Source organism: Microcebus murinus, chromosome 1, assembly GCF_040939455.1.
Source record: "Microcebus murinus isolate Inina chromosome 1, M.murinus_Inina_mat1.0, whole genome shotgun sequence".
NCBI lineage: Eukaryota > Metazoa > Chordata > Mammalia > Primates > Cheirogaleidae > Microcebus > Microcebus murinus.
Window position 1 is genome coordinate 144,257,397 of NC_134104.1, and position 17,041 is coordinate 144,274,437.

Here is a 17,041-nt window from a genome sequence, read left to right on the forward strand (position 1 = left end):
ATATGAAAACTATTGTTATATTTCTGGTCAATAAAGTTTCAAAGTAGCTTTTGTTTTACTGGATTAGAGTTAGGTATACATGTGCTTCATTTTTAGATAGTGAGAGATATGGCTCTGCCTTTCTTAACTTTTTCCTTCAGAGTCAAGATTATATTTTCATGAGATAATAGATGTCTTTGGTAAAATTTGTATAGATTCCTCCTTTTTGAAAAAAAAGATCCTCTAAATAATTTAGAGGTGGATAAATCAGATACATTATTTTTTTTTTCATAACTAATAAAGTACTATTATAGGCCTTAAAGTAAAAACGGAGGGAGGAATCCATCTTCTTACCAAAGTTACTATTATCTATTTTATGATTTAATTGTTTTTGACTCTCCAGTTAGAATATTGTTGAAAATGTAGGTAGTTGAAAAGATTACCCAAGTAAGTAAAAAGAATTTGGAATTATCAGTTGTGTTAAAAATATAATCTTTTCTTTGTTATATGATTCCTTTAGTAATTAAACACAAATTCTTTGTCTTTTCTAGTGTTTGGTATGGTATGTAAAGCTATTTATCTAAATTTTAATCTGTGGGTAGGTGGTAGACATGTCTTTATATCACAGCTAATAAATAAGTATGTACTTTAATAAAAAATACATCTGTTTTCATTAACAGAGAATTCTTGAATTGGAAAGTTCTTTGGAAAAAAGTTTAGACGAAAGCAAAAGTCAATCAAAAGATTTAGCTGTTCATTTGGAAGCTGAAAAAAATAAGCACAATGAAGAAATTACAATCATGGTTGAAAAACACAAGACAGAATTGGAAAGCCTGCAGCATCAGCAGGATAAACTTTGGACTGAAAAACTCCAAGTCTTAAAGCAACAGCATCAGACTGAAATGGAAAAACTTAGAGAAAAGTGTGAGCAAGAAAAAGAAACATTGTTGAAAGACAAAGAGAGTCTCTTCCAGGCCCACATAGAAGAGATGAATGAAAAGACTTTAGAAAAGCTTGATGTGAAGCAAACAGAACTGGAATCATTATCTTCTGAACTATCAGAAGTATTAAAAGCCCGTCAAAAGCTAGAAGGGGAACTTTCTGTTCTAAAGGATGAAACAGATAAAATGAAACAGGAATTAGAGGCCAAGCTGGACGAACAGAAAAATCATCACCAGCAAGAAGTTGACAATATCATTAAAGAACATGAGATATCCATCCACAGAACTGAGAAGGCATTAAAAGATCAAATTAATCAACTCGAGCTTCTTTTGATGGAAAAGGACAAGCATCTGGAACAGCGTCAGGCTCATGTAGATAATTTGGAGGCAGATATTAAAAGATCTGAAGGGGAACTCCAGAAGGCATCTGCTAAGCTGGATCTGTTTCAGTCATACCAGAGTACCACAGATGAGCAAACCAAAGCATATGAGGAACAGTTGGCCCAATTACAGCAAAAGTTGTTGGATTTGGAAACAGAAAGAATTCTTCTTACCAAGCAGGTAGCTGAAGTTGAAACACAAAAGAAAGATATTTATATTGAGTTAGATGCTCACAAAAACCAGGTGCAGGACTTAATGCAGCAACTTGAAAATCAGAATATTGAAATGGAGCAAAAATTAAAATCTTTAACCCAACTGTATGAATCCCAACTTAAAGATAATAACAGAGAACAGGAACAGATAAAGCAACTCTTGATGGAAAAGGAAAATATAATTTTGCAAATGAGAGAAGGGCAGAGCAAAGAAATTGAGATAGTCACACAGAAATTGTCAGCCAAGGAGGACAGTATTCGTATTTTGCATGAGGAATATGAAACCAAATTTAAAAATCAAGAAAAAAAGATGGAAAAAATTAAGCAGAAATCAAAGGAGATGCAAGAAACGTTAAAGAAGAAATTGTTGGATCAGGAAGCCAAACTTAAAAAGGAGCTTGAAAATACTGTTCTAGAGCTTAGTCAGAAAGAAAAACAGTTCAGTGCCAAAGTGTTGGAAATGGCACAGGCTAACTCAGCTGGAATCAATGATGCAGTGTCAAGACTGGAAACAAACCAAAAGGAACAAATAGAAAGTCTTACCGAGGTTCATCGGCGAGAACTCAATGATGTCATATCAATTTGGGAAAAGAAACTTAATCAGCAAACTGAAGAACTTCAGGAAAAACATGAAATGCAGTTACAGGAGAAAGAACAAGAAGTAGCAGAATTGAAGCAAAAGATCCTCATATTTGGGTGTGAAAAAGAAGAGATGAACAAGGAAATAATGTGGCTGAAGGAAGAGGGTGTTAAGCAGGATACAACATTAAATGAATTACAGGAACAATTAAAGCAGAAGTCTCTTCATATTGATACTGTCTCACAAAATGAGACTAAACTGAAAGCACAACTTGAAAAGCTGGAGGTTGACTTGAGTCATTCTCTGAAGGAAAACACTTTTCTTCAAGAGCAGTTAGTTGAACTGAAGATGCTGGCAGAAAAAGATAAGCTTAAGATTTCTGAGTTGACTGATAAGTTGAAAACCACAGTTGAAGAACTCCAGAGTCTGAAGTCTTCACAAGAAAGAAGTAACAAAAGCCTAGAAGACAAAAGCTTGGAATTCAAAAAACTGTCTGAGGAACTAGCAATTCAGCTAAATATTTACTGTAAGAAAACTGAAGCCTTGTTGGAAGCTAAAACAAATGAGCTAATCAACATTAGTAGTAGTAAAACAAATGCCATTCTCTCTAGGATTTCCCATTGTCAACACCACACAAGTAAAGTTAAAGAGGCACTATTAATGAAAACTTGCAAAGTTTCTGAATTAGAAGCACAACTTAGACAACTAACAGAGGAGCAAAATATGCTAAATACTTCTTTTCAACAGGCTACCCATCAGTTAGAAGAAAAAGAAAATCAAATTAAGAGCATGAAGGCTGATATTGATGGTCTTGTAACAGAGAAAGAAGCGCTACAGAAGGAAGGAGGTAATCAGCAACAGGCTGCTTCTGAAAAGGAGTCTTGTATCACACAGTTGAAGAAAGAGTTATCTGAAAACATCAATGCTGTCACCTTGATGAAAGAAGAGCTTAAAGAAAAAAAATCTGAGATTAGCAATCTTAATAAACAACTAACTGATTTGAACATTCAACTTCAAAATAGTATCAGCCTAACTGAGAAAGAAGCAGCCATTTCATCACTAAGTAAGCAATATGACGAAGAAAAACGTGAATTGCTGAATCAGGTACAGGATTTATCTTTGAAAGTTGATACTTTGTGTAAAGAGAAAATTTCTGCTCTTGAACAGGTAGATCACTGGTCCAACAAATTCTCAGAATGGAAGAAGAAAGCACAGTCAAAATTTACACAATATCAAAACACTATTAAAGAATTGCAGATGGTGCTTGAGTTAAAAACAAAGGAAGCACATGAAAAGGATGAGCAGATAAATTCACTGAAGGAAGACCTTGATCAGCAAAATAAAAGATTTGAATGTTTAAAGGGCGAAATGGAAGATAAGAAAAGCAAGATGGAGAAAAAGGAATGTAATTTAGAAACTGAGTTAAGGACTCAAACAGCAAAAATTGTGGAATTAGAGGACTATATTACCCAGAAAACAAATGAAATTGAGTCTTTAAATGAAGTTCTTAAAAATTACAATCAACAAAAGGATATTGAACAGAAAGAATTGGTTCAGAAACTTCAACATTTTCAAGAGTTAGGAGAAGAAAAGGACAACAGAGTTAAAGAAGCTGAAGAAAAAGTTTTAAGACTTGAAAAGCAAATGTCTTCCATGAAAGCGGAACTTGAAACTAAGAAGAAAGAATTGGAACATGTGAATTTAAGTGTGAAAAGTAAAGAAGAGGAGTTACAGGCACTGGAAAGTAGACTTGAGTTAGAAAGTACAGCAAAATTAGCAGAACTAAAGAAAAAAGCCGAACAAAAAATTGCTGCCATTAAGAAGCAGTTGTTATCTCAAATGGAAGAGAAAGAACAGCAATATAAAAAAGGTACAGAAAGTCATTTGAACGAGCTAAATGCAAAATTGCAGGAAAGAGAGAGAGAAGTTCACATCTTGGAAGAAAAACTTAAATCAGTGGAAAGTTCACCACAATCAGAAGCACCAGTTGTACCTAGATCAGCAAAAAATGTGGAAGCATGTACTGAGCAAAAAGCAGCAGATTCCCAAAGCTGTATGCAAAAGACATATGAAGAAAAAATCAGTGTTTTACAAAGAAATTTAACTGAAAAAGAACAGCTGTTGCAGAGGCTAGAGCAGGAAAAAGAAGAGACAGTTTCTTCCCATTCTGAAATGCAATGCAAATACCAGGAGCTCTTAATAAAGTTGGAACATGCTGAAGCAAAGCAACATGAGGATCAGGTTATGATAGATAATCTTCAAGAAGAACTTGAGGAAAAAAACAAGAAATATGGCATCTTGATGGCATCCCAGCATGTAGAAGAAGGAGGTAAAAATAACATAGGAGCAAGGCAAAATTTGGAAAATGTTGTCCAGAAAACCCTCCAGGAGAAGGAACTAACCTGTCAGGTCTTGGAGCAAAAGATAAAAGAACTGGATGCTCGCTTAGTAAGAGAGAAGGAAGTACATAGAGTTGAAATGGAAGAGTTGACCTCAAAATATGAAAAGTTACAGGCTTTACAACAACAGATGGATGGAAAAAATAATCCCACCGAAGTTTTGGAAGAAAGTACTGAAGAAAAGTCCAAATCACATGTGCTCCAACCCAAATTGCTTAGTAACACAGAAGCCCAGCACAATGACCTAGAATTTAAATTAGCAGGTGCAGAGCGGGAGAAACAGAAACTGAGCAAGGAGATTACGAGATTGCAAAAAGATCTGCGAATGTTAAGAAAGGAGCATCAGCAAGAATTGGATATACTAAAGAAAGAATGTGAACAAGAAATGGAAGAGAAAATCAAGTAAGTTTTAATTCAGTATGAATATTTTTAAAGCACTCTTCCTTAATTAAGCCTCTTTTTTAGTGCCTAATACAGTTATTTTAAATATTTGGATTAGTTTCACCTATTAAAAGTATTAAATGTAAATCTGATAAGCTAAATATAATAAGAATAAAAACAATTTGGGCAAGAGGCATTATTATGTCTATTTAGGGAGGAAAAACCTTTTCTTAAGATGTAAGATTGTGGTTATTAGGGTATATAGCCAAGTAATTATTTTCTTTTTGTTTTACTATTTTAATATTAGCATTATTATCATATAACATAGATGTGTATGGTGAAAATTTAAAGTGAAAAGTAAAAATTCTCCCGTCCCCAGAACAGCTCCCTAGAGGTAATCATAGATTACATATTCCTGCAGAAGTTTTCTGTCCTGGAATGCACATGTATGTGCACGTGTTCTCTTTTTCTCTCTCTCTTAAAAGTGTTTTTATGCCTGTGAGAGCACACTGTATGTACTGTTTTGAAGACCAGGTAACTCTTTGCAACTTGTTCTTTGTGTGGCACCAGTTAACTCTTTACATTTTTGTTACTCAGACAGGAGCAAGAAGATCTTGAATTGAAGCACAATTCCACATTAAAACAGCTGATGAGGGAGTTTAATACACAGCTGGCACAAAAGGAACAGGAGCTGGAAATGACCATAAAAGAAACTATCAGTAAGTAAAACTTTAAATTCAGTAAGGAATGAATCAGTAGAGAGTATAATTTAAGCCTACTCTTTTTGCACTTGCTGTAGGTGCTTTAAGTTATTAAACTGGAGAATAAATGATCCTTACCCAAGAATTTTCTCTAATGGGAGCTTTTGCTCAGGGAGAGGGTACATTTGATCACTGATGGGCTGGATATCTCATTAAGCACCTTGAAATGCTGATATAAAATTATATTTTATCAAAATTAATTTGCAGTGAGAGTTCTTACTGAAATTGGAATATAAATGTTAACTCTTGACTAATGTGTATTCTTGTGTATATGTGTTCATTTTTATTTATTAGATAAGGCCCAGGAGGTGGAGGCTGAACTTTTGGAAAGCCATCAAGAAGAGACAAATCAGTTACATAAAAAAATTGCAGAGAAAGATGACGATCTAAAAAGAACAGCCAGAAGATATGAAGAAATCCTTGATGTACCTTATTTTCTCTCTCTCTTTCACTTTTGAAATTTAGCTTTAATAGATTTCATGATAGTGCTGAAGATTTCCTATTTTTCTAATATAAAGGGTTTTCTGGGGGCTCCATATTATATAATAATAATATATTAGTATTTTTAAAGTGTATGCAGATCTATAAAGTCTGATTGATTTCTGCCAGGATTGTAGTTTCCTGATCAGATTCTGCTAACCAGGCAGTACAGTCCACTTGCTGGTATTAGAGCAACAGTGAGTTACTAAGGGGAAGAATAGATTCTCTTTTCCATCATCCTCATAGATTCATTCTGAACTGTGAGAGAACCAGACTAAGAATTGAGAGCTTGTGCTTGTGTGAAGTCTAGATAATGGGATAGTTAGTGTGTGTCTGAGTGTGGCTGCTTAACTTAGCTGGTGTCTTTGTGGATGGACCAGTGAACTTTACTCCAGCCCTACCGAATTTGTTGGTTTTTTATTGGTCTCAAGGGAGAAAAGAGATGGGGAACAAAATGGAATGCATCAACCAAATCTTTTGTAATTAGTAGAAGATTAGTTCAAAGTACTTATTCTGCTAATGCCACATTGACATTAGTATGATATGCTACTACCGCACTGCCATTAGTAGAGAAAGATAAGCCATAAAGATATGCTGTGAAGATAAACGATGAATGCTAGTGAGTACTTTGGACTCTAAGAACATTTTCAAAAGTAAAACAATGTAAATTATTCTTGGTTGGGTTACAGATTCTTTAGTTACTCCAAGCCTTATTTCACTGTATGCCAAGAAGCATTTGATGATTAAGAATGCATGAATCAGAGAATCATGCCTCAGCTGTCTATGTCAGCAGTAGAAGTCTGAGCCAGGAACAGCTTTAATAAAAATTATTTTAAATGTAATTGAAATGGCTAAAAATTCCAGGATATGACCATACCTATAGATGCTACCTTTTGTAATTTTTGAGCTTTAAATCTCATTATGAAAAGATTTAAATAATTTCGCATTTTCTTATATTTCCATAGAGTATACATGTGCTAAGTTTTAAAAAATACTATTACTTCTTGAATGCCTAGAGAATGTTGGAATTGAAAGATACATAAAAGTTAGTATAGTTCGATCTTCTGGGGTTTTTTGTTTGTTTGTTTAAGACAGAATGAAAAGCAAGTTCAGCACAATGAAGTGATTTCTCTAAAACAAATTATTTAGTGAGTGGTAGAGCAGTGATTCTTCATTGTCTTCATGTATTTTATTTAAAAAGACTTCTCCCTAAGAAAATAACTTAGAGAAGGCAAGTTATTTATCATGGATAATGAAGTCAAGGAGTTTCATTTTCAGGGCTATGTGCCAGAGCTCTAGAGTTCCTTTTGATAACCTACTTGTCTATCTCTAGATGTATAAGGTAAACTTTTCAAGGGTCATGATAAACCTCTGTAGGTGGAGGGGTGATAGAAAAGGGAGACAGGTAGCTGTAGGCCCTCAGGCATGGTTCCTCCTTCATAATCTACTGTGTATTAGGGAAACTAAGGATATTGTACATCAGACTTCAGGCTTGGAGTAGTAGAGCAAGTGGGTAGGAAGTGGAGGGTAGGCAAGGGAATGGCGTGGACTCTTCCCTAAACCCCTTCTTGTGCCTTGGACCAGCACTGTCTGTTAGAAATATATATATATTGGCTGGGCGCGGTGGCTCACGCCTATAATCCTAGCACTCTGGGAGGCCGAGGCATGTGGATTGCTCGAGGTCAGGAGTTCGAAACCAGCCTGAGCAAGAGTGAGACCCCTTCTCTACTATAAATAGAAAGAAAGTAATTGGCCAACTAATATATATAGAAAAAAATCAGCTGAGCATGGTGGCACATGCCTGTAGTCCCAGCTACTTGGGAGGCTGAGCCAGTAGGATCGCTTGAGTCCAGGAGTTTGAGGTTGCTGTGAGCTAGGCTGACGCCACGGCACTCACTCTAGCCTGGGCAATAAAGTGAGACTCTGTCTCAAAAAAATAAAAAAGAAATATATATGTATTGTTCTTTTTGTTTATTTTACTTACCGGTTCCTGGCCTGTTATGTCTGGTAGAAATATAATTCAAGCCACAAATGTGAGCCACATTGTAATTTAAAGTTTTCTAGTAGCCCCATTGAAAATAAAAGAAACAGAAATAATAATAAAATAATAAAAGAAAAATAAAATAAAACTAACTTTATTAGTAATAAATGTTAACTAACCCAGTCAAACCAAGAGTAGCATTTCAACATGTAGTCAATATAAAATGTATATATATGTATATGTATTCTTTGAAATTCACTGGTTTTTTAATATTTCATCTCAATTTAGACTAGCCACATTTCAAGTGCTTACTAGCCACAGTTTTATGGTGGCTAGTGGCTACTGTATTGGATAGTGTAGCCTTAGACTTTTAACTGCCAGGACTAGGCTAACTTTGTAATTAAACAGGCAGTCCCCCTCTAAACATTTCAAATACATACTCTATCTTGAAGAACATTTTTTGAAAAACTAAAAAGGGTTATTAGCAATTCTCAGCAAATACTATATTGCTTTGATTCTGAGATTTATTTTCCACCATTCTTCCATTTAAAAACTTCTGGAATTGGAGTTTTATCTGGAATTTGTATATATTATGTAGTGGTGTTTTTTTTCCCCTTGTCAAAAGCTCTTACTAGATTGATGATCTGTCTCAGTGATGACATTGTAGAATGGTGTATGTTTGTCATCTATTAAGATAATTCTGTGATTTGTTAATAGCAAATTTGAATACAGAGACATTTCATGTTCCTGCCTTTCCTATCTTAGGTAATATTCTTACCATTCCTCTATTTGAAAAAGGGGGAAACTTTTGTTATCCTTGATTTTCACCTCCTAGCTTCCTAAGCATCTCACACATATGTATCCACCTGGCTATTTTGACATGAAATCTGCTTATATCCTCAGCATAGTATCCAAGATGTAGTGGGCTCTTACTATGTGGTTTTCCATTTAATCCTATTGCAACTCCACTGCTACCACCGCAGTCTGGGCTGCCATCTGTCATCTTTCATCTGCTTGTATTAATGTCTCACCTGGTCCCTTTGCTGCAGTCTTTTCTATAATGTATTTGTCAGTCAGAGTTATTTTCTTTCTTGAAAAAAAAAGAAAAAAGGTGTGATATTTTACTTCTACTCTTAACTATGTGCATTGGCTTCCCATTGTCCCAGTGATACTTCCTCCAGTTCATTCTGTGTTCCAGCCAACTCAGCCTTAGCTTATTCTTCACTGTATTTTACCTTTGTTCATGCTTTTCTGTGTGCCTAAAATAACTTTCTCAAGTTCATGAATTAATGTAAGCATTATTGTCTCTCTTTTGGCTTTTTTTTAAAAAAGATTTTATATTCAGAAAAAAATTCTATTTATTTATTTACTTACCATTTATTAATACTTAATGCATTAATAAATACATTTAATACTTAATGCATTGATAAATACATTAATACTTAATGTATTAATAAATAATATTTTGTTGTTGCTCTGTTGCCTGGGCTAGAGTGATGCCTGGGTATCATCATAGCTCACTGTAGCATCAAACTCCTGGGCTCAAGCAATCCTCCTACCTCAGCCTTCCAAGTAGCTAGGACTACAGGTACATGCCACCATGCCTGGCTAATTTTTAAATTTTTTATAGAGACAGGGTCTTGTTATGTTGCTCAGGCTAGTCTCGAACTCCTGGGCTCAAGCTATCTTCCTGCTTTGGTATTTCAAAAGTGCTGGGATTACAGGCATGAGCCATCACATCTGGTCTATATTCAGATTAAAAATTTTGAATCAAATGTATTCACATGGCTTAAAGATCAAAATAATATTAAAAAGTATACTTTGAGAATGGTATGCATATATAATGAAAGTTGTACCTATTCCTGTTGCCTGTGTTCTGCCTCATCTGCCCCTGCTCCCTCCACAGGCAACTGTTAGTTTCTTGTGTAATATTCCAGTGTTCCCTTATGCAAGCAGAAACAAAAATGAAATATATTCTTATTTTTTCCCTTTCCTACTCAAAAGGTAGCTTTTTGGATATACTTTTCTACATCATAGATTTTCCCCTATTTTTTTTAAACCCCTTAAATATAATTAATTACATCTATATTCTTCATTTATGCTCCTTACTCATCTATATTTGTTACTTCACTTGTAATATGTAATTTTTGTCATACAAACATACGTGTGTAGGAATATATTAATGAATCTGTCCTCTCCCTTAGACTGTAAGCATTTTGTGGGCAGAGATTTTGTTGTTCATCTCTAGTCTTGAGAACCTAGCCCAGTACCTGGCACATACTAGATACTTGGTAAATTTGAAGATGATACATGGTAGGCAGGGAAGAATTCCTTTGGGAGGAGAGCATGGTGACATCTCGAAAGAGAAGTTGGGCACTCATGAGGGAGCTTACCTAGTAGCCTAGTGCCAACCTCAGAGTAGTCTCATTGGGAGAGTAGCTCCTCAATCTACATTAGATACGAAACTGGTTTATTTTTAACATTGACTGTATTTGAGTGATATGGCTTTGGCATTAATAACTGTCTTTAAAACATAATCTCCATGTGTGTGCATAAAATTCAATTTAACTGGTTTTTCTTACTGTTTTTACTTCAAAGCAACAATACTTTTTTAGAAAGAAGACTAAAAAGATTTTATAAAGGATATTACAGAACTTTTTTTTTTTTTTTTTTACTGGGATGAAATGAATGTATTACAGAACTATTTCTTGAATTAGAAATAACACATCAGGGATTTTCTAATTCTTAGAGGACTTGCTTTGGATTGGTTATCCCATTGCTGTTAAAGGAAATGTCAGACATAGCTAATTGTCATATTAAAATCTGGGCCTAACTAAATAAGTAGCCGTAGAGGTGATCCCTTTGAACAAGGCTAAACCACATTGACACAGACAGCGACACAAGCAATACCATGGTAGAATAAAAACAGACTGAGGGAAGGGATGTTTTTACAACAATTTCTGGTTGATGGTGTTTTAGGGGTAGAGGCCTGGTAAATGTATTCCTCAGTGGAGAGACATCTAAGGAGGCTAGTTACTGAGATCTCTGCTTATGTTCAGAGAATGATTTTGTTTTTTTTCAATTAGTCTTAAGAAAGTTTCATGACAAGTAGTATTTAAAATTAAATTTTCCAAGTGTCCTCTGGTTCATTGCTTTATTTTGTGCTATGGGGCTTAATAGCCTAGTTTTATTTGTTTTTGAGAATGATGTTTTTTGTTTTTGGCAACTCAGTATCTGTTAAAATCAGATAGCTGTTTATGGTTGTTTTTCCTGTTAAGTATCTTACTCAGCAAACACTTGTCCTCATTACTCAAATCAGATCAATATTCCAAATGTTCTTTTAGCACAGAGGTTATTGCAAGATTTATAAGACTGAAGAAAAAAGCCTGGATTGCTCTATACAATAAATTGTAGTAATTACCAAGAGAAATGAAGGGATGTAAGAATGGACAACAGCCTTTTACCAGAGTGGTCAAAACAGAAGAGAGGACAATTTGTATGCCAAATTTTATAAGTAGCATCATTGGACCGATAAGTTACGTATTGCTTTTTCTAGTTCAGCCTTGTCTATTTTTTGCAAAGTTTGGGTCAAAGGAAGATTACATTGATTATCAACACATTGGACAGTAACTGTTTTTTTTCAAAAATAGATTTTAGTTGAACATTTACCCCAAAGAACTGCTGATGTGGTTTGGAGGCAGATATATAGATGTCCAGGTTTGCAGAACTAGGACAAAGGACCATCTGTTCGTTTATGCATCCTATCCAAAGCAGGCAAAAAACCAATCTCCACAACATCTTGTGACCAGTATATTGTCAGAAAATATTAATGAATATTTTCTAGAAATCAAATTCCAATATAGAAAAGGCCGAACTCTTATAGGGTTTGTATTGTATTTTTGTCCCAATTCTGTTATACACCTAATTGTTGCTTAAAGCTGGGAACCCTAGCTTAAGGGGAAGGAAACTCGGGGTGAGGACAAAGGGAGTGAGGATGGAAAAGAGGATATCCTAGGAGTAATGGACAGGATTCAAAAGGGCTTGGAGTTCAAACTGGGGCATGAAGGAAAGTGTTTTGAGCAGAGTAATGAATTAAAATAAAAACAATAGAGTATGTCTCAAAAACTTAGTGTTTCTTTTTCCTGTAGAAGTGGCTTTCTCTATGCTATGTTGCCTTTCTACAATGTTCTTTTGATATGTTTATTAACGTGTTATTATTTTATTCCAAAGGCTCGTGAAGAAGAAATGACTGCAAAAGTAATGGACCTGCAGACTCAACTTGAAGAGCTACAGAAGAAATATCAGCAAAAGCTACAGCAGGAGGAGAACCCTGGCAGTGATCATGTGAGAGGAATTTGAGTTTGCTGCCTGTTTCTTGAAAACATTGTCATTTCCATGCTTTGACATGTTTGCTAACACACATATGTATTTATCTCGTTTAATCCTAGCAAAAACGTTTTGAGAGAGATTCTTGCCTCTATTTCATAGACAGTGAAACTAAGGTTCAAAGAGGTTAAATAAAATGTTTAAGCTTACAGAATAAATGTACTGGGAATATAAACCCAATCTACCAGACTTCAAAGCCTAGTGCTTCTTGGTCTTTTCCATGGAAAGAAAATCAGAGAAAAGTGAAAAATATAGACCTGGGGGCATAGCAAGTATGATATTTTTAGTTATAAAAAATTTTGTGCTAAAAAGTCATATAAATTTTATATTTTACTGTGTAATGTATCCTTAGTCGCAGTCACATAAAAATGATATTTTTAGTTATGTACTTTTTTTTTTTTTTTTTGAGACAGAGTCTCGCTTTGTTGTCCAGGCTAGAGTGAGTGCTGTGGCGTCAGCCTAGCTCACAGCAACCTCAAACTCCTGGGCTCAAGCGATCCTCCTGCCTCAGCCTCCTGAGTAGCTGGGACTACAGGCATGCACCACCATGCCCGGCTAATTTTTTATATATATATATCAGTTGGCCAATTAATTTCTTTCTATTTATAGTAGAGACGGGGTCTCGCTCTTGCTCAGGCTGGTTTTGAACTCCTGACCTTGAGCAATCCGCCCGCCTCGGCCTCCCAAGAGCTAGGATTACAGGCGTGAGCCACAGCGCCCGGCCAAGTTATGTACTTTTAAGAAAAATAATTTCTATCTTTCTTCTTGGTTAGTGAATCAGATGCAAATACAATAGGGTGATTTTGGAAAATTGGACACAATTCAAAGAGAACTGGCCCTGCATATCTTAGGCGTTTAAAAAAATAACCCTAATCTTTAAGTAAAATTAACACTATGAAAGATAGATCATGTTTACCCTGTGGCTTCTTGTCCCACTGTGCACCCCAACAAGTGCACACCCACAGGACATAAAGCCCCTGGTTTGAAAAGGCTGATGATAGTGTACTGTTCCACTTCCTAAAACGTTCTCACCCATCTAGGATGGTCTTTTCATAGCACAGTCATGAAGTAATGGGAAAGTGAGTAGACACTGTTCATGACCTTATCCTTGAGAGGCTTCATTACAGAATGTCAGTTACCAGATAACAATTTTTTAGACAACCAATTACATGGATCACCTTCCCAAAGTGCAGAGAAGGGGCCTTTATAAAGAGGTTTGCTATGCTGTGCCACGTGGTAGGTATATCTCAGTTATAAGCACTGAGCAAACTTAGCAGACCATTTCTGTGTTTCTTTAATAGCTCTTTTTTCTTTCTTTCTTTCTTTCTTTTTTTTTTTTTTTTGAGAGACAGGGTCTCACTGTTGCCCAGGATGGAATACAGTGGATGATCATAGCTTACTGTAACCTTGAACTCCTGGGCTCAAGCGATCCTCCAACCTCATCTTCCCAAAGTGCTGGGGTTAAAGGCATGAGCCACCATGCTCAGCCTTTAATAGCTATTAAGTTAGTTCTGTATGTATATATGTATTTATTTATTTATGCTATTTGGTCATGACTTGAAGATACTAGGCACTATTCAATACTACTTCCTATGAGAAAATACACATATTTCACTGTGTATCATGAACTTTTCCTTAGTATCAATGTAAGTATTAATGTTGTAGATAGTAGCATTTTGAACTGTGTTGGGATGACATAGAGTACTGACGCATTGTGAAATTAATATTCAGAAAGACTTCTGAGTCCTTTTCCTTGTGTCATAAGAAAGAGAAAATATCCTTAATTACTTCTACTCTAAAAAATATTTTTCCATTGTGTTTTTCATGAGTTTTTATCCTTTTCCTCTTGAGCATCTTTTGGTGCTTCCAGATACCTTCATTTGCTTACCAGTGTGAGTTTCATGAAAAATAATTTGTTATTACAGCTCAGAGTGGATTCCCAGAAATAGTGCTTTAGAAATTTCCCTAAAGGGTTTATGTACTTTAAATAGATGTTAGTCTTTAATTATGTAAAATTATACAAATAATAGAACATATTCTTGTTGTAAAAGAAGTAATACAGAAGTATACAGCATAAAACCCTCTTTGTTGGGCACCTCCCTTCCCAAGTGGTAATAATCATTGTTAGTTGTTTGGTGAGTGACCCTCAGTTTTTTTCCCCTCTATGTTTACCTATGTTTGTATGTATTTGTACTATAATATTTTGTATAACAAAGTAGAACATTTGTTTAAAAGCAAATATTTAAAGTTGCCTTATCTCAAATCTGACCACTCCATTAAGACTAGAGCACTGACTTCTTATTTCCTTGTATTTTTATATTACTCTATTTTATTGTTTCTTTACTTATAGATTTTATTGTATATATTCATTATTTTTTCTTTTCCATTTTCAGGTAACAATTATGGAGCTACAGGTAAGACTAATTCTTTGAATTTCACTGAAGGTTGTACATTTTAGGAGCATTCTGTTTTATAAGTTAAAACATAAAGAGGCTCTCTTTTAACATGGAAAAATTCCAAGCAGTACAGAAATGTGTCCATGCAATAATGAAACCCATATGCACTGCACATCTGACTTTTTGTTTTTTCAGACACAATTAGCACAGAAGACGACTCTAATCAGTGATTCAAAATTGAAAGAGCAAGAGTTCAGAGAACAGGTACAGCCTAACTGGTGCCTTTTATTTTGAACTAAATTTATGTTAGCATGCACTTGGATATTCTTGCGTTTTACATGAGAAATTTTATTTCCAAATCCAAAGGTGCTAGAGCCTATCTCCATAAATTCATGATCATATATATTTAAACAAGAATTTTCATCGCTTTATTTCCAGTGCTTATTAACATTTTGGATAACAATTTGTGTTTGTATAATTTGTAATAATTTAAGTTCTAAAAAGAAGTTATTTTTATCAGAGAAAAAAGTATGTTGACATCAATCTTTGGTAAGATTTTTCCAAGTGGTTAAATTGTCCTAATCTACTATGATTTGTCCATATGTTATCCATGGGCAGTATATGTCCATGGACAGGATATGTCCACAATTTAAATGGGACCATGTATGTACTTCTTCAATGATGCACAAGTGTGCACACACCAGTACATGTGGTGCATGATCTTTAGTAATGTCTTTTTCTGAACTCTGGAGACATAAGGGCTCAAGTCACAAGGTTAAGTTTGAAGGCTTCATCTCCAGGGATTTTGCAGTTCTTTTAAAATTCATATAGACAAAAATCTTGATATTGTTAAAACTGGGTGAGAGGTGGGCAAATAGGCATTAATTGTACTATACTTTCTTTGAATATGTTTGAAATTTTTCATAAAATTTTTAAAAATTTCATAAAAATAGGTATTGAGTCCCAATTTAACTTTTTTTCTATTTCCCCAGTGGTTCAGCTTTTTAAATCTATTCTGAAGATTACTGCTTTAAAATTCTTTTTTTTAACATCCTCAAATCTTAAAAACTATCTTAGTGTAACAATTTTTGGATTAGTTATTTTTATTGTGGGGAGATACACATAAAAATTACCATTTAAACTGTTTAAAGTACACAGTTCATTGACATTTAATTTAGTTCATTGGCATTTAGTTCACTTATAATGTTGTGAAACCATTATCTAGTTCCAGAATGTTTCATCACCCCAAAAGGAAACTCACATCCAGTAAGCAGTCACTTTCCACTACCTCTTTCCCTAACCCCTGGCAACCACTAATTTGCTTTCTGTCTCCATGGATTTGCCTATTCTGGGTATTTCATATAAATGGCATCATACAACACATGAACATTTTATGTCTGGCTTTTTTTACTTAATGTTTTCAATATTCATTCTTGTTGTAACATTTATCAATATTGACTTTATTGCTTTTTATGGCTGAATAAGATCTCATTGTATGGATATACTACATTTTGTCCATTCATTAATTGATTGACATTTGGGTTGTTTCCACCTTTTTTTTTCGCTATAACAAACAGTGCTGCTAGGAACATTTGTTTACAAGTTTTTGTTTGAACACCTGTTTCCAATAATTTTGGGTGTATACCCGGGAGTGAAATTGCTAGATCATGTGGTAATTCTATGTTTAGCCTTTTGAAGAACTGCCAAACTTTTCCATAGTGGCTGTACCATTTTATGTTACCATCAACAAAGCTTAGGGACCCCAATGTCTCCCCATCCTCAACAACAGGTTTTTTGATTATTGCCATCCTAGTCAGTATGAAGTAGTATCTCATTGTGGTTTTAATTTGCAATTCTCTAATGACCAATAATTTTGAGCATCTTTTTATTTCCTTGTTGGCTCTTTCGAACAATGTAATATCTCCTTGTGGTTTTAATTTGCAATTCTTTAATGACCAATGATGTTGAGCATCTTTTATCTGCTTGTTGGCTCTTTGGAACAATGTCTGTTCAAGTCCTCTGCCCATTTTTTAGTTGGGTTGTCTTCTTGTTGCTGAGATGTAAGTGCTGTTTATATATTCTAGATACAAATCCCTTATCAGATATATGATTTGCAAATATTTTCTCCCATTCTGTAGGTTGTCTTCACTTTCTTGATAGTGTC

General features: G+C 34.8%; 1 protein-coding gene across 6 annotated transcripts in view; it reads left to right on the plus strand.

Annotated features, from left to right (window-relative positions):
* The window catches only part of GOLGA4 (golgin A4), a 108,779-nt gene that overhangs the window by 68,529 nt on the left and 23,209 nt on the right, over positions 1-17,041 (plus strand). For all 6 annotated transcript variants that reach the window (XM_012745410.3, XM_012745411.3, XM_012745413.3 and 3 more), the window contains 6 exons: positions 660-4,894; positions 5,471-5,592; positions 5,929-6,059; positions 12,326-12,439; positions 14,875-14,895; positions 15,073-15,141. In XM_012745410.3, the coding sequence (XP_012600864.2) occupies positions 660-4,894; positions 5,471-5,592; positions 5,929-6,059; positions 12,326-12,439; positions 14,875-14,895; positions 15,073-15,141 (4,692 nt within the window). The remainder of the gene's footprint in view (positions 1-659; positions 4,895-5,470; positions 5,593-5,928; positions 6,060-12,325; positions 12,440-14,874; positions 14,896-15,072; positions 15,142-17,041) is intronic.